This window comes from Haematobia irritans, chromosome 2 (assembly GCF_050003625.1).
Source record: "Haematobia irritans isolate KBUSLIRL chromosome 2, ASM5000362v1, whole genome shotgun sequence".
NCBI lineage: Eukaryota > Metazoa > Arthropoda > Insecta > Diptera > Muscidae > Haematobia > Haematobia irritans.
In genome coordinates, this window is record NC_134398.1 from 86734239 (window position 1) to 86752873 (window position 18635).

The following is an 18635-nucleotide window of genomic DNA, read 5'->3' on the forward strand; positions in this document are numbered from 1 at the left end:
CAGTGGTTAGTGTGCTGGCTTACAAACTGTGTGGTCCGCTGTTCGAATCCCCGTCCGGCAAAAGGTAAAATTAAAAAAATCTATAAAATATAATAATTTCTTCTAAAATGTTTGTATTACAGAAAAAGTGAGAAAAATGTGAGGGAATATACAATTAGGCAGAAAAAAAATTGAGCACAATCTCTTTGGGAGAAAATTCTTCTAAGCATATAATATTTTTGGGTTCAAAATGTTTCCAAACATATTATATGTTCATATAAGAACATATAGTTTTTTGGAAGACAACATTATTGAATTTGGATGGAAAAATACAAAATGTTTGGAACTTAGACTACCCAAACATATTATATTGTTTAGACCAATATGCTTTCAAACATATTATATATTGGAAGAAATCAAACATATAAATATTTGGGCAATACCCAAAAATGTATATGCTTGAAACAAAATATGTTTGGGAGTATATGTTACAGAAGCGATTTTTTTTGAGGGTGTAGATACAATTATTCGCATAATTGAGAATTTACATGAAAAACTCAAAAAGAATATGTAATGTAACGGTAATTCTGAAAATTTCTCCCTTAGCGAATATTCTTCACAAATATTTCATAATAATTGTGTTTTGAATTAATGAAATTACCAATTATATTTTAAACAAATGCTTTATGTATAATAATCATTCATATTATACTTCCAGAATCCACTTTAAATAGGTTTCAACTGTCATTTGCCTTATATAAAAAAGGGATTCAAAGTCCACTTTCGAACCTAATGTGAATGGGCTATTAGGTATTTTATAATGAATCCAATTCCCCTAAACAACCTTTTAATATATTAAATTTTTTTTAATGTATACAATATTCATTTCTATTCAACTAGTGTCCATATAACAGCATTACTCGACATATTTCGAACCATTGTAATCGGCGAGAGAAGTCAGTATTTTCGAAATTTGATTACCTGAGACAATAAGTAGTTATTTTTCAAACTTTGTTATATCTAAAATAAGTGATTACATATTAGGTGATTATATGCTTTAAAAGCACTTCTTATTTCATGGCCGAAGGTAAGCCTGGGGTGAAGTACTTTCCTCCTAGGACATGTGTATGTAAATGTAATCCGGAGCGATGCCAATTAATAAGTGGTTATTAATTTTTAAATAGACTTATCTACAAGATTACCGGGTAATGAAAGTTTTTGTTGGGTAGCAATAAAATTTTGACAAAATTTTCTATAGTAATAACATTTGGACAAAATTTTCTATAGAAATAAAATTTTGGTAGAATTTTTTGGGGAGCGGCTATATATAACTATAGACCGATATGGATCAATTTTTGTATGATTTTTAGAGGCCATTTACTAACACCACGTACCAAATTTCAACCGGATCGGGTGAATTTTGCTCTTCCAAGGGGCTCCGGAGCTCAAATCTAGGGATCGGTTTATATGGGGGCTCCATATAATTATGGACCGATATGGACCAATTCCTGCATGGTTGTCAGAGACCATATACTAAAACCACGTACCAAATTGCAACCGAATCGGATAAATTTTGCTCATCCATGAGGCTCCGCAAGCCAAATCGGGGGATGGGTTTATATGGGGGCTATATATATAATAATGGACCGATGTGAACCAATTTTTGCATGTTTGTTACAGACCATATATGTACTAACACCATGTACGAAATTTCAACCTGATCGGATGAAATTTGCTCCTCCAAGAGGCTCCGCAAGCCAAATCTGAGCGTCGATTAAATGGGGGCTATACGTAAAAGGGGTCCGATATGGCCCATTTGTAATACCATCCGACATACATCAATAACAACTACTTGTGCCAAGTTTCAAATCGATAGCTTGTTTCGTTCGGAAGTTAGCGTTATTTCAACAGACGGACGGACATGCTTAGATCGACTCTGAATTTTATGTAACTATGACGACCCAGAATATATATACTTTATGGGGATTTAAAGCAATATTTCGATGTGTTACAAACGGAATAACAAAGTTAATATACCCCCCATCCTATGGTGGAGGGTATAAAAATGTAATGTCCCAAACATAATATGTTCTAACATATTAACGTATATGTCCCAAACATGCTATTCTAGTTTATGAACATTATATGTTTGCACGTAGAAATAATGTGCTAAAAATTTGAAGTCCAAACATATAATTTTTACATTGAAACATATGAAAAACTGTCTTTTTAGTCCGTGCACCTTTTAGAAAAGAATTCGAATTAAATCCCTATTTATTTTCCACGATTACTTTATTTTGTTTGGCAAAATAAAATAAATCTTCCCATTCCATTCCCATATTTTATCCAATCTAAACGTGGTAATTCATACTTCAGGTATTGAATGGCACACGAGTTATGTAACTATGATTTAATTTAATAAATAAAACAATTATAGATTCTGTTCATAAACTTTATTTTTAAATTCAACAACCGAACCGTTCTATGTATGACAATTAACTGACCAAAATACTTAGCATAGATTACATTTATATACATTGTTCTGATGAAATCAATATTTACCGTTATTTCGAATATTTAAATAAAAGATATAAAAAGTGTATTTAAGTAGAGAGAATTAGTTCGAAAGAGAGTATTGATCAAATTGAATTTACAAAGATTAAAACTAAAGGAGAGCGGAATGAATAAAACAAAAGTAGAAGGAGAGAATGTTAATACAAAATAATTTAATTAACAGTGATGTTAAGATAATATGTTATATTATCGTTAATATGTGTTTTAAAATCAGTGTGCAATTACTTCAGCATAAGCTGCTCTGAATGGGGACATTGGAAAGCAGTTTTTACTGCCTCTCTCGTTCTTCATCATGGGCAACAACATTTTTCGAAAGTGTACAAACCGCAGCGCAGTGATTTAGTACCTCCTGTAGGCTGTTACCAGCATGAACGTTGTAGACCTAACCAAATCAAATATAAAAGAACGGAAAACAAGACATACAACCGGAAACATCTTGGGAAATACTTGTCTGCAAAAGGTTCATTACAATAAACGTTTAACGAGACATATTTAAAAATATATCCGCGAATTACAATGCAATAGAAACCAGGCGAGCCATGAAATCCCCGAACGCGATAAGGAAATATGACTACAAGCGACTACCGACGCGGCCACTATTCGAGTGGGCAGGCAGCTTCACTTTCATCTCTAATTCGTGTGTGCGAGTGTTCTTTGACAATAAAATGGTGAAAGTTTACATTGGTCCGTTCTCAGTGTGCGTTAGCCAGCTTCACTTCTCCCAATGCCTGTTGAAATATGAATGCTTGTTGCTGGCCTGCATCATTACCTACAACGACAACATCACCAACATAAAATCAATGGCAAACGAATTGCAAAAGAACATGCCAATAAATTTGACGAAACAATTCCACATAAGCATATGGACAATGAAAAAGAAGAATAGATAGATATTTATCCAAAAAGTGGCCCAATATCATAAACTAGTAAATTATATCATTATGTATTTATTTATTTACACTAAATGAAAAGGTCTCATTTCTCAGTAACGATATTTAAACAGAACAAAGAACATGCACTGAAAGAAGAACTTTCTTTTCTGAGGAACGCAATTTCTTTCAAAGTAAATTAAAAATTTTAAAGACAATCGTTGACTCGCTTATCATAAATCGGATTAATTTGCTCTAAACGAATATACTTTATATGAAAGGAGAATTTCGTTTGTCTAAAATTTCGTTCTGGAGGAAAGTATTTTTTCTTTGGGCGTGCTAGTCATTTATCGGGTAGATTGAGAAGGCAGAAAATGCAAACTGCAATTAATCACATGAGGCATTCCATTATTGATTTTTTGTCCTCTAGACTGCAACCGATGTAAATTTTTAAGTTCAATAAAATTTTTATTGATAAAACCAAATTAGTTCCCAGCAACAAAAAAATTTGGAAGTTGTTCTAAAGGTACATACAACATCCACTTCTTTTAATTAAATTTTTTATAACTATTTACAATGGGTAATTTTGTAGAAAAAAAATCTAAATCCATTCTAAAACAAATAAGTAAAATAGAAAGTCGGACGGGGCTGACTACATCATACCCTAAACCACTCCTACTAATTAGTACACACAAAAAATTTTTTTTCTGATTCAATCACGAAATTAATTGATCCAATTAATTTTTTAATTGAAATGTCTTCAATCACGAAAATGATAGTATCAATCACAGTTTTAATTGGGCATAGAAAAAATTCTTGATTAAAAAATTAATTGATTTCATTGCCAAATCTCAATTAATTTTTTAATTGATTCAATTAAAAATTTAATTGATGTTGATTGCAAAACTCAATTAATTTATTAAATAAAAAGGTAACTATTTTCAATTACATTCTGAATTGGCTTAGAATTTTTATTTGGATTAACAATTGATTGTTTGAAAAAAAAATTTAACTAAAAATTTAAAAAAAAATGTTCATCATCATCATAAACTGACTTAGTCTTCCGAATTTGATTAAAAGTTAATTGTATCAATTAACTTTTTAATTAAAAATTTTAAAATGTTCAATCATTGACTTAATTAACTTAATGTTTCTATCTTGATTAAAAAGTTAATTGTACCAATTAATTTATTAATTGAAAAAAATTTCAACTTCAATTAACTTTTTAATTGGAAATATTTTGGTGATATTTTTTTATGTGTACACATAAGCATTTGTGGCGTAACATAGGTATAGGTTGGAGAGATAAACCGCATTTCCATATTTAAGATCATTAAGGGGTACATTTTTATGGGAGTTTTGTCACAATCTGGGCAGAAATGTCTAATAATATATATAGTTGTATCTATAGTAGAGTTTGCAACTACAGAGTTAGTATGTAATATTGAGTCCATTATTAAACAAGTAAGTAAAGTAGAAAGTTGGGCGAGGCCGACTATATCATACCCTAGACCACCCCTACTGAATTAGTAAACATAAGCATAGATATATAGATATAGAGATAAACTGCATTTCCATATTTAAGAACATTTAGGGGAACATTTTTATGGGAGTTTTGTCACAATCTGAGCAGAAATACCTAATATTATATATTGATGCATATATATGGGAGCTATATATAAATCTGAACAGATTTGGATATATTTTTCAGGTTTGGTTGATACCACTGAAGGTTACCTTGTGCTAAATTTGTGTAAGATCGGTTACTAAATAAGGCTATCATGGTCAGAAATAGTATTATAAAGGATAGATTTTTTTAAATGGACGATACATATATATGGGAGCAATATCTAAATCTGAACCTATTTGGATTATATTATTTGAATAATATAATCCAAATCTCAATTAATTTTTTAATTGATTCAATTAAAAATTTAATTGATGTTGATTGCAAAACTCAATTAATTTATTAAATAAAAAGGTAACTATTTTCAATTACATTCTGAATTGGCTTAGAATTTTTATTTGGATTAACAATTGATTGTTTGAAAAAAAAATTTAACTAAAAATTTAAAAAAAAATGTTCATCATCATCATAAACTGACTTAGTCTTCCGAATTTGATTAAAAGTTAATTGTATCAATTAACTTTTTAATTAAAAATTTTAAAATGTTCAATCATTGACTTAATTAACTTAATGTTTCTATCTTGATTAAAAAGTTAATTGTACCAATTAATTTATTAATTGAAAAAAATTTCAACTTCAATTAACTTTTTAATTGGAAATATTTTGGTGATATTTTTTTATGTGTACACATAAGCATTTGTGGCGTAACATAGGTATAGGTTGGAGAGATAAACCGCATTTCCATATTTAAGATCATTAAGGGGTACATTTTTATGGGAGTTTTGTCACAATCTGGGCAGAAATGTCTAATAATATATATAGTTGTATCTATAGTAGAGTTTGCAACTACAGAGTTAGTATGTAATATTGAGTCCATTATTAAACAAGTAAGTAAAGTAGAAAGTTGGGCGAGGCCGACTATATCATACCCTAGACCACCCCTACTGAATTAGTAAACATAAGCATAGATATATAGATATAGAGATAAACTGCATTTCCATATTTAAGAACATTTAGGGGAACATTTTTATGGGAGTTTTGTCACAATCTGAGCAGAAATACCTAATATTATATATTGATGCATATATATGGGAGCTATATATAAATCTGAACAGATTTGGATATATTTTTCAGGTTTGGTTGATACCACTGAAGGTTACCTTGTGCTAAATTTGTGTAAGATCGGTTACTAAATAAGGCTATCATGGTCAGAAATAGTATTATAAAGGATAGATTTTTTTAAATGGACGATACATATATATGGGAGCAATATCTAAATCTGAACCTATTTGGATTATATTATTTGAATAAGATCGGTTACTAACTAAGGCTATTTTTGAAAAAAAAAAAATGGGCGATACATATATATGGGAGCTACATTTGATGAGATGTGATTTTTCTTACGTATTTTGATCTGCTGAATTCGAAAAAAAAATTAATTTTTTGAGATATCCCGTTATTTTTAGTTTTTCGCTCTTTTTTTACTAAACAAATTATATCTCGAGCTAGAAATGTCCGATTATATCGTTGTTGGTACTTAAATGAAAGGTATTGAGATTACGAATAATCGTGTGTTATTGGATCTGGGATAAGTTAAGTGGTTCAAAATGGCAAATTTAAAACAAACAAAAACATATTTTACTGTGGCCCTTTTCCGCTGGAAAAGTACAAACCATTAAAAAAATCTTTCTCTTCAAAAAGAAAATTTTCATTATTTTTTGGCGACGTTTTTTTCTGGGTTGTTAATGCGAAAAAATAGTAAGATTGAAACTAACAATTTTGGTTAACTTGTGATCCGAAAGTAGTGCAAACTTGAATCGGCTTGTAAGGCACAAGCCGATTCGATTGGTAGAGAAAAAACACACCATCCCAGCAAAAAAAAAAAATGGAAGTTCTTCCAAAGGCACAACTTTAAAAACACTTCCAGAGGATGTACTCCCAATGATGTTCTTTATTTTAACTACCCAGGAAGTTCTTTTCATTCAACTTTTTATAACATGCTTTTTTTATACTTTTAATGGATAATTTTATTTTTTTTTTCAAATAGGTTAAAAACAGAGTAAGAATTCATAAAATGGTACAAATCATTTAAATTTTGTTAAAGATAATTCTAAATCCAATCTGAAAAAATTGTGAATTTTTGAAAATATTTGAGGTCAAACGTTTCAGACAAGCGTTAGAATTCATTAAAAATTATAAAAATTATTTATTTGACAAAATATCACAGAATTTTTTAATTTACATCCAAAACATTGAATTCGGATCATACCTAAAGAAATGATGAAAATTCAGTGCAACGGCCGTTGAAATGGAGGACTTCCGTCCTATGACAAGCCCATGTTAAATTCATTGCTTCTGCGTCAATTTTGCACCACTTCCGGATCCAAAAGGTACATTTTCATTACATTTTTGGCGACGCTTTTTTTGCTGGGATTCAATAACAAACTAAGGGCACAAAGACTTTCAGGTGATAGCGAAGTGATTAAACAATTTCGCCATAAATTTATTGGTGTCACTAACAGGTTGAATATTGAAAGGTAGAGAGTTCCAAAGGCGAACGGACGATACGAAGAATTGCCAGTCGGAAACAAGACTGCGTTGCACCAGCGGTATAATTTTCTTACCCCTACTGGAGCGAGTGAAACGAAGTCTCTTGAATAAATACTCAGGTGCACCGGAGTAGACGATTTTGTGGAGAAAGAGAAGTCTCCTGATTGACATCAAACCATCAAAATATGCGCCATATAATGTCCGTGAGTATTGCGTAACGGAATCCCGGCGATTCAAACCATATTTTTGGTTATACTATTAAAAAGAACATTCATTTTTATCCCACTCGCAGAATCACAGCTAGCGAATAATTCAGTACCATACAGTAGTCCCGGTAAAATGTAAGTTTTAGCCAAAAGACATCCGATTGCTAGGGGAGTATAAGATTGCGTCGACAAGAGTGTTCGTAGTTTCGCATAGCTCTGTCCTATAGCGGAGCTAATATGATTCGATCATATCAAAGTATCATTAAAAATAACCCCAAGATTCTTTGCCGATGGTACAAGCGATATACTGATGTTATTGATACATACATCAACAGTATATCGGATCGGATGCGATTTCCTCTTACCTATGATAAGACACTTCGATTTCAAAGGGTTTAAGCAAAGACCGTTAGCAAGGTATGAATTCTCCCCAGGTCAAGGGACTCGAGATATGCACCTGTATGTCGTCGCCATATAAATGCACCTTGGTGCACGAGATCTGACTGAGAAGGTAGTTAGAATAGTGGTGGAACACCTCTGTTAACGGACAAAGATCTTGACAATAAACCATTTACACTAACAGATTGTGAACGATGACATAAGTAGGACCAAACGAGACGTGTTGCGGACGACGAAAAATTAAATATATTTATCAATTTATCACACGATATGTTGTGATCTACTGAAACGAAGGCCTTAGAGTGATCAAGAAGGACAAGGCAAGTAACCTCATTCCTCTCCAAGTTAAGTCTTATATCCTCAGATACGTTTGCCAAGGCGGTGATGCAGCTATGTTTAGGCCGGAAGCCGGATTGTCTGCCAAACAACATCGAACCATTGCAAAGATAGTCAGATAACTGCCTGTGGATTATCATCTCGAATGCATTGGAAAGAAAACACAAAATGGAGATTGCACGGTATTCACCACCATTTTTTGGTACAGGGATAACCTTACTATGTTTCCAGTAGAGGTGTGCACGTGAGTAATAGTTTACTCACGCACACTCACGACTGAAAAATCATACTCACGCACACTCACGCAAGATATTTTTTGGTAGGACTCACGCACACTCACGAAAATAAAATTTGTACTCACGCACACTCACGCACGAAAACGTCGTGACTTACGAAAAACACCGTGACTCACGAAAAATATCGCGACTCACGAATAATTTTATGATTAATTTACCTTACCGAAGTGTCTGAAAACATGAGCATTATTAAAATCGATAGTGTTATTAAACTCTTAACATCCCAGGTGTCACTAAAATTGTAATTGAATTTAACTCTTAAGCGTTTTATGTTGGTGAGCAGGAATGTTTTCGTGATTGTAATTCGTTACTCACGCACAATCGCGAACATATTATTTTCGTGACTCACACTCACGCACGACATTTTGGTTTGTTAATCACGCTCACGCACACTCACGCTGTTGTCATGAGCGTGACTCACGCACGAATCACGAAAATTTCGTGTCACGTGCACACCTCTAGTTTCCAGGCAGAAGGAAAAGTGCTAGTAGTTATAATTCCGTTTAAAAGACTGGTTATATAGGACAGTAAAAGTGCACTGAAAAAAATATTGTCGTGAGGTCAAAGATTTCATGTCTTTAAAATACGAATACAAATTTTGCTTAGAATAAAAGACGCATTTCTCTAAAATAAAGTTTTTTTCCTTGTCCAAAAGTCGATAAACTTTTCAATAAAGTCGTATTGTCCTTATAATTAAGTGATTTGACTTAAAAATGGGTATCTTAACATGAAAAAAAAAAATTATAGGCTAAGGTCAACTTGACTTTAATAATTCAAAAAAATTCTTTACATTTAATGAAATAGTCTTTAAATTTGTTGTCTTTTTGCATCTTGACTACAAAGCAAAAAATCGTTCAAATATAGGACATGTTTTTCAAAACTTTATTTTAAAGAAGTTTTTTACTTCAAACATAGCATAATTTCTACTGGAAGTCGTGTCTTAATTTGGAAAATAAAGTTGCCGTTAACTCGTTTTTAAAGGTCTTTGATGGCATATGAAGAAAAAGCTGAGAAAGCGAAAAATTAAAATTTGCTTCCTAGAAGCAAGTACACAAAACCTAAATTTAAAAGAGAAGTTTGTCTTAAAAGTATCCTTACTTGTATTCTCCGCTTCTTTGGCTCGGAATCAATACCAAATTTTTTAAAGTAAAGACAAAATCTTTGGAAACGAGTATGCTTTTTTTTCAGTGTGGTAATAACATCTTCAAAATTCGCGGATCAATACCATCGTGACCAATAGAATTCGATTTCACAGATGAGATGCTAAAAATCACATCTGCAAAATCGACACAGGAAAACTGAAATCCATCGAGATTACTTCCAAAGTCCGTGATATCAACGTCGAAGTCGTAGAAAATTTCCACTCTTGGAATGAGAGGAATATCAAGAAATTTCACGTTTAAATCATCAACAATAACGTTATCATTACAACCAAAAGCTTTTTCAATACCAATAGACCGTATAATATTCCTTTTTTAGATCCTAAAGCTGACGAGAATTTGTGATAAAAGTAATTTCTCTTGGCTCGTTTTATAGCTACACTGAAAAAAATGTATGCCCGGTTCCAAAGATTTTGTCTTTACTTTAAAAATTTTGGTATTGATTCCGAGGAAGCATATTTTAATTTTTCTTTTTTTTTGTCTTCATATGCTATCAAAGTTCTTTAAAAACGAGTTAACGACAACTATATTTTGCAAATTCAGACTCGACTTCCAGTAGAAATTATGCTATGTTTCAAGTAAAAAACATCATTAAAATAAAATGTTGAAAACATGTCCTAGTTTTGAACGATTTTTTGCTTTGTAGTCAAGATGCAAAAAGAAAATTTCATTAATTTTAAAGAATTTTTCTGAATTTTTAAAGTCAAAATAACCTTACCCCAAAAAAATCTTTCTTGTTATGGTACCCAGTTTTAAGTCAAATCACTTAGTTATAGGGACAATACAACTTCATTGAAAAGTTTATCGACTTTTGGACAAAGAAAAAAACTTTATATTAGAGAAATGCGTCTTTCATGCTAAGCAAAATTTGCATTATTTTTTTTTCAGTGTATGGTTGCACGCTTTCTTATTCTTAATAAAATATATTTTATTTAAATTGGTTTTTGTTTTTCAGTCTTTTTCATTCAAATGCATTATTCGAGACGGTTGTACGAAGGATTATTTATTAGATTTGTTATTATGGGAAGGTAAACATATTCTCCAAAATGGTTAATGTACTTGGAAAGTGTGAATATCTCTATTGAATTTCTTGTTGTTTTTTTTCTTTTTTTTTTTGGTGCATTTATTAAAGCTCATTCTCCGTAATTAGGAAAACTTTTAGGCAATATAGAAATCATTTGCCATTGTGGGTACACGCTCACAAAAAATCGCTTCTGTAACATATACTCCCAAACATATTTTGCTTCAAGCATATACATTTTTAGGTATTGCCCAAACATTTATATGTTTGATCTCTTCCAATATATAATATGTTTGAAAGCATATTGGTCGAAACAATATATGTTTGGGTAGTCTAAGTTCCAAACATTTTGTATTTTTGCATCCAAATTCAATAATGTTGTCTTCCAAAAAACAATATGTTATTATGTGAACATATAATATGTTTGGAAGCATTTTGCACCCAAAAATATTATACGCTTAAAAAAATTCTCCCAAACAATATTGTGCTCAAAATTTTATTTATTTATTTATATATTTACAATCATAATGAATTATGAAAATAAACAGGTAATATAGGTGCTAACAACATAGGTTTTCGACCTGAATGCTCAAAATTTTATTTCTGCCCAATTGTATATTCCCCCACATCTTTCTCACTTCCACGAGATTTTTTAGTTCTTAGCACCTTTTTCTGTAATACAAACATTGTAGAAGAAATTATTCAATTGTATGATTTTTTTATTTTAATTTTACCTTTTGCCGGACGGGGATTCGAACAGCGGACCACACAGTTTGTAAGGATCAAAGAAGTAGCTGATCAATTGCCCAAGGAAAAATAAAATGTTAATTTTGTAATAACAAGCAACAACCACCAACTTAATTCAATATCGCTCCCTGTTAAATAGCGCTCCAAGCTACTAAACACATATATGTTTATAGGCTATTTCTAAATTAATATATGTTTGCATCCAAGCATATTATATTTACAAACATTTTATGTCCCAAACATAATATGTTCTAACATATTAACATATATGTCCCAAACATGTTATGCTAGTTTATGAACATTATATGCTTGCACTCAAAAATATTGTGTTTAAAAATTTGTGTTCCAAACATATAATGTTTATAGCCAAACATATGAAAAACAGTCTTTTTCATCCGTGTAGCTACAGTGCTGATAGGCAAAAATCATCACCCTCACCAAGTAGTTTGGGTTGCACTCTGAAGAAATAGCAGACATCTTTGTCAACGAAAACTATCGTAAATTATACAGAATTACATGGTCGATTGGCAATTACATTATTTCTCACCACCAAATTACCGCATTTTTTTCAACATTGTTGGCGGTAACAGTGATAGTGATATTCGGTTTAATTTTTAATTCGCAAAATAATATGAGCATTGGTAGACGGAGTAGGATTTCCGTAGGGGGCAGAAGAAATTGCTTCGTTGCTGGGTATAGAGTATCTGGCATGAAGTGTTTCCAATTTCCAAATGATTTTCCAAACGTCCGATATTTGTTTGTGTGTGTACCGAAAACGTTTTTCTTTTGTTAGAATTTTTTGAATTACTTCAAAAATTTTAAACTTTTATAACCAAAAAAACTCGTTTGTTACAAAATTTTTATTTCAGTAAGGTGTCATAAAACAGTAAAGTGCAATTCACTCATGTTTTATTTAATTACCTGGCCCTGATGAAGACTGACGATGTCAAATCGAAATATTGGCTTCAATAAAGTAAAACTCAAATAAAAAACATCTGGAGTTTTTTCATTAATGAACTTGAGCTGGACTAAAACCAAAAATATTTTTATTTTTTCAATAAAAAACATTAGTTTTGAACCAAAAACACAGTCTATTTCGTTTATATTAAGCACTGTTCTTTTCTGACTTTAATAAGACACATTTTACAGTTTCATAGTAAAAATTTTATATAGTATGTAATGGTGAACATATTTTCGGAATCTTCCGAACATATCTGGAATATATGTAAAAAAAAACTTTTTGGCGTTCGGTCGAATCAGGGATCGAACCCACGACCCTTGGTATGCAAGGCGGACGTACCAATCATTGCTCCACGGTGCTTAACTAAATGTATGTTTATGTTACACAAAATTTGTTTAATCGGCTAGTAGGCGCCAAAAACTATGCTATATAAATATAACTATTTGACTGTTTGCGTTGCTTGGGAGTTGGTGGCTATAGCGATAATTGTCTGCTGATGACAATAACAGCTACGTAGCCAGAGGATAGTGTGTTGGCTTACAAATTATATGGTCCACCGTTCGATTCTCGGTCCAGGCGAAAGGCAAAATTAAAAAAAATTATAAAGTCGAATAATTTCTTCTTGTACATTGTTTGTATTACAGAAACAAGTACTAAGAACTAAAAACCCTCGTGGAAGTAAGAAAGATGTGAACGAAAATATTTTTTTTTTTGAGGTAGTCTTTATGAAATTGTTTTTACATCGTGGAAAAGAATAAACGTCTATTTGAGAAAAGCCTGTTAGAAACTTGTACAGTAAGGGAACTCATTCATTTGCCTGAAATGTGATTTACCAGTATTTACCATAACATGAAAGAAAATTTTTTTGGGGTAAGGTCAAGTTGACTTTAGTAATTCAGGAAAAATCTTTAAAAATAATGAAATTGTCTTTAAATTTGTTGTCGTTTTGCATCTTGACTACAAAGCAAAAAATCGTTCAAAAGTAGGTCATGTTTTTCAACACTTTATTTGAAAGACGTTTTTTACTTGAAACATAGCATAATTTCTACTTGAAGTCGTGTCCGAATTTGGAAAATAAAGTTGTCGTTAACTTGTTCTTTAAGGACTTTAAAAGCATATGAAGAAACAATAAGCTGAAAAAGCGAAAAATTAAAATTTGCTTCCTAGAGACAAGTACACAAAACCCAAATTTAAAAGAGAATTGTGTCTTAAAAGTATCCTTAATTGAATTCTCGGCTTCTTTGGCCCGGAATCAATACCAAAATTGTAAAAGTAAAGACAAAAATTTTGGAACCGGGCATGCTTTTTTCAGTGTGGGGTAATATAGGTATTGGTTTAAGCGATAAACCGGATTTCCATAGTTAAAAACTTTAAGGGGTACATTTTTCTGGGAGTTTTGGCACAATCTGAGCAGAAATGTCTGATATTACACCCAGAAAAAATTAACCACTTATTTAAGTTAAAATGAACTCATTGTGAAGAAAGTTGAACTTCATATAGCGCCAAAGACATTTTTATTTGTTTGAATGATGTGATTTTCGTAGAAATTAGGTAGAATGCATTCCGTATATTAGTTAACATTTTCCTATATTTATTTACTACAGAATGAAAAAAATTAACTGAATTGAATTCATATATGGAATGATTTTATTGGACTTTTTTCATTCATTTGGACAAATCTTACATATTTGTGGTAAACCTTGTAGCATACAACGTTCTAGGAATTCCTAATAGTGGCAAGTCTGCTCTGAACCAATATGTAGTGGCACGCATCTGGTATCCGGCCTCTGCTCGTCGGCTATCGGTGGGGTTCAAACTTAACTACCAGGTTCAGTATGTGCCAAAAAAACCACAGAATAACTATTACTTAAAATATGCGTGCGATAAAATAAGATGGATAGGATAGAAAGAATCGGGAAAAAATTAAGAAAACTCGATGCTAAGCAGATGTGTGGATGTTGACATCTGATATTACCCCTCCCAACCTTGACCATGAGCCGTATGCAATGAATTTATACATGGTCCCAAAAAAAATGCAAATGCAAAGCAAATAAAAAAAGAATAATACACTATTGATATGCAGAGATCGGTTGTTTCACGAGTAATTACAGAAACAAAATAGCTGAAAAAGAATATATCCAGTTCGGATATCATGGTATATATATAAATATGTATATGTATATGAGTGGTTAAATATATTTGTACCGCGAAAAATCCAATAATATTCAAAGATAAACCGAAATAATATTTAATAACGGAAAAAAAATAAATTAAACCAAAACCAGATTTAAATTAATTTTTAACTTTTACTTTTACTAATTTTTAGGTTTTCCGAAAATTAAAATAATAAAAAACGAAGAAAAATCAAGTTTAAGCAAAATATAAAATTATTTTTTTTTTCCCAACACGATAGGATTCGATAGCAAAACCCTCTCTCACACTAGGGCTTAGGATCAAGATATTGAATCTCAATTTCCAAGATACGCGTTCTTTTAAATTGTCGAATCATAAAAAAACGATAAAAGCCGAAAATTAAAGAAAATTAATTTTCACTCAACTGAGCCGGGATTCGATAGTGTGGCTTTATACGTCCATACAACAACAACAATACAAGATACACTTTACATATAACCAAAATCAAAACTTTGTCACCATTATCGAGATTTTATATCAATCACTGCTATTTTTACTTTCAAAATCATATAAAACAATTTTTAATAAGATAAAAATGCGTTACTTTGCACAAAAGAAAAAAAATCACATCACCCAAACCGGGCTCGAACCTACGACCTCACGATTGCAAGCCGAGAGTCTTACCACTAGGCTAACTAATGACTTATGGGTGGTTGGCCAAATGCACAATTATAATGAGTGGCAAATACTGTTTTTAATTGCACTAAAATATATATTCACCACACCATCATAAAAGTCAATAATAAATAATATTTGATTTTATAAAAATAGCAAAAAAAGTATTAATTTTATTAATTAAAAAAAACATAATAAAAAAAATAAAACCAAGAGGAAATTAAAAATAAGGAAATTGTATAAAAAAAAAAATTAAATAACCGAAAGCGGGCTCGATCCCCCAACCTTATGGTTGGAAGTCGTGAGTGCTCTCACTGGGCTATCAACGGATTTTTTGTTCTTTGGCAAACTAACTATGTCAGCATTGGGGTGACTTTTGATCGTGGTTACATGTAAAAAGATATTCACCTACACACCAAACATCAATATTAGGAGAAAATTCCCCTTCTTGGTGACTTTGCAAGATAATGATTTTTGTTGCAAAACTTAAACCAGTGTTTTGATGGTTGGTAATGCCGGGAATAAGTATAGGAAAAGGAAATAAATGACTTACTACTTATTGGTTCCAACGATGAAGGATCCTTCATGGGATATCCGGTAAATCACTAAATTTTTGAATTTGGTTTATATTGGTGTTGGTGTCGTAAATGTTGAAATATAATTGTATTTAATTGTCTTTGTGGTTTTTGGTTGATTTAAATAATCAATTTACGACCGATTTTCACTCACATACATACGAAACCGAAACGATTTAAAAACACGATATCTGCATATTTACAAAACTTTAACTAAAAAAATTAAAATAACTACTTTTAAACTAAGAACTTTTCCGGATTCAATTCAAATTTACTGTCTTTGTTTTACTTTAAACCGGACAGCAAAAAACTATAAAAACTGTAGCGAACACTTTTCTTTTCACACAATCACTCCACAATATTCGTGGTTCGATCTGAACCAGCCAATAAATCTATGGTATCCTCAGGAGAAAATAATAAAGATCATATAGGGGTCAATTCGGAAAATGTTGCGGGTTTTTCGCTGAGGGTTGCCCGTACCCATGCAGAGTGCTTCCAAGTCGGATATGCCCAAGGAAAATTCAAAAAATAAGATGCCTAAAACACAAACAAGGTTTCCAAAAATAAGCATCGATGCTTGGATGGGACGAAACCAATACATGTATATTACCTTTTAGCGAAATAAAACAGCTTATGGTTTACCTGCGCTCCTGGTATGGAAAAATGGTAAACCCGGTAAAATCAGGATAATTTTGTCCTGGCCCAAATCACAGGCGGGTGAAATGACTATTGGAGGCCAAAATACAGGAGAAATGCCACCGAATATCCTCTGGGAAAAATCCAAAAACCAAGGAATGTCCACAAATAGAAGAAATTTCGTCCAAATCCAATTTATCTCGTCCTAATTAATAACATACAAGTTTTCAATCCAAAGAACAAAGCACAGTCAATTCTTTTATTTTCATACTTACAAAATGAAAAGACAAATTTTTAGTTCAGGATACAAAAAATTTAAATGTTCGCTGCGCTGTCCGATTTCAAATTGAACACTTGACGAGATAAACTGAGAATTTGGGCAAAAGAACTCCTATTTATAGCAAGAGAACGCAATGGAAAGCCAGCGTTAGTAGGCTGGATTTTTCCAAAAAAAAATGTTGGAAAATTCCTGCTATTTCGAAAATGGCATGAACACCCACAAACCCAAAAACAAAGAAAAACATATTCAAGAAACGCGATCAATAAATCAAGCTAGCAATTCTAGCGTTATCAATAGAGGGAATCACTATAAAAATAGTCAAGTCGTCCTTCAAGCTTTCGATAGCCCAGTGGACAACACCTTCGACTATGGTCACACACGCCCAGGTTCGGATCCTGGCAAAAACTCATTTTAGGATACTATTTTTTTATTTTATTTTATTTTACTTTACTTTATTTCATTTTATTTTATTTTATTTCATTTCTCCGAAAATATACTTAATTTACATCTATCTCATTCTATAACACTACCTTCAACCTGCGTCTACCATATCGTAGACTAAGTTTTAAGTACTATTCAAATCCAAGCTTTATTTATGAAATCATAAAACCAATATTATAACCAAATTATTCGAATTACATGAAAGTATAACAAAATGAATCCAAGTGCTACAAGCGACCCTACAATTCCCCCCCGCTAAAATCAGGTTTGGGGATCCGGAGGAGACACAAAGCTGATCCCGCTTGTAGCAAGAGGGATCAAATGAATCCAAAATTAAAACTATTGCCTTATATCTTTTGCATGATAAATACCAATTGCACGACCGTTCAAGTCTTCTAACTCATAGTAAACGTTACCAATTTTCTTCCTTATTCTGGCCTTCATGAAAGGTGGAGCCAATTTTGCATTATAACCCTTTTCAAAGTTGCTTTGTTTGAAATTCCTCCTATATACCTCCTGACCTTCAACGTAATTCACCACTCTGGAACGCAAGTTATACTGCCTCTCGTTTTGCTCCTGCCTTTTTGCCATATTCCTAGAGGCATTCTTTCTAACAATATCCAAAGTATCATCCCTATCATAGCGAACACCACGATCCTCTAGCATTTCAAGCCTTCGCAAAAGGGAGTATGTCTTACCGTTTGTGATCATATTCTGACCAAAAGCCATATGAGCTACCAATGGATGTGTGAAACGAAGATCGCAGAGAACAACTGATGCTGCTAAGGTATTCATCCCAAGAGCTATGGTCGTGCTTAAGGTAGGATCTAATCGCAGCTAGTACTGAACGATTCACTCGCTCCGAAGCATTAGCTTGGGGCGAATGTACCGCAGTACAAACATGATTGACACCATACGTTCCCATTAACTTCGCAAACTGAGAAGATTTAAATTGTGACCCGTTGTCGGATACAACAGTTTCGGGGGTACCAAAAGTGTGAAACAGTTCTTGCTCCATATATCTAACGACAACATCCGCAGTGAACTTCTTCACAGGCTTCAGAAAACAAAATTTACTGAAATGATCGACAACAATAAAAATTCCAATATTCCCTGCCTTGGAACGTGGGTAAGGACCGAGGAAATCAACGTATAATTTTTGGAAAAATC

General features: G+C 32.2%; 1 protein-coding gene and 1 long non-coding RNA gene across 2 annotated transcripts; both read right to left on the reverse strand.

Annotated features, from left to right (window-relative positions):
• Positions 1 to 16515: 16515 nt before the first annotated feature.
• On the reverse strand, positions 16516 to 17204 carry LOC142223142 (uncharacterized). Its single transcript, XR_012718600.1, has 3 exons — positions 17020 to 17204; positions 16719 to 16949; positions 16516 to 16645 (listed from the first exon to the last, which is right to left on the reverse strand). It is a non-coding gene; the product is annotated as an uncharacterized LOC142223142 (long non-coding RNA).
• Positions 17205 to 17804: 600 nt separating this feature from the next.
• Positions 17805 to 18131, reverse strand: LOC142224723 (uncharacterized). The gene has a single exon (XM_075294510.1). The coding sequence runs from the start codon at positions 18129 to 18131 to the stop codon at positions 17805 to 17807; it is 327 nt and encodes a 108-aa protein (XP_075150625.1).
• Between the last annotated feature and the right edge of the window lie 504 nt (positions 18132 to 18635).

Bases quoted from the DNA above. Each gene is read 5' to 3' on its own strand.
- LOC142224723 (XM_075294510.1), bottom strand. From the start codon at position 18,131: ATGCTAGAGGATCGTGGTGTTCGCTATGATAGGGATGATACTTTGGAT.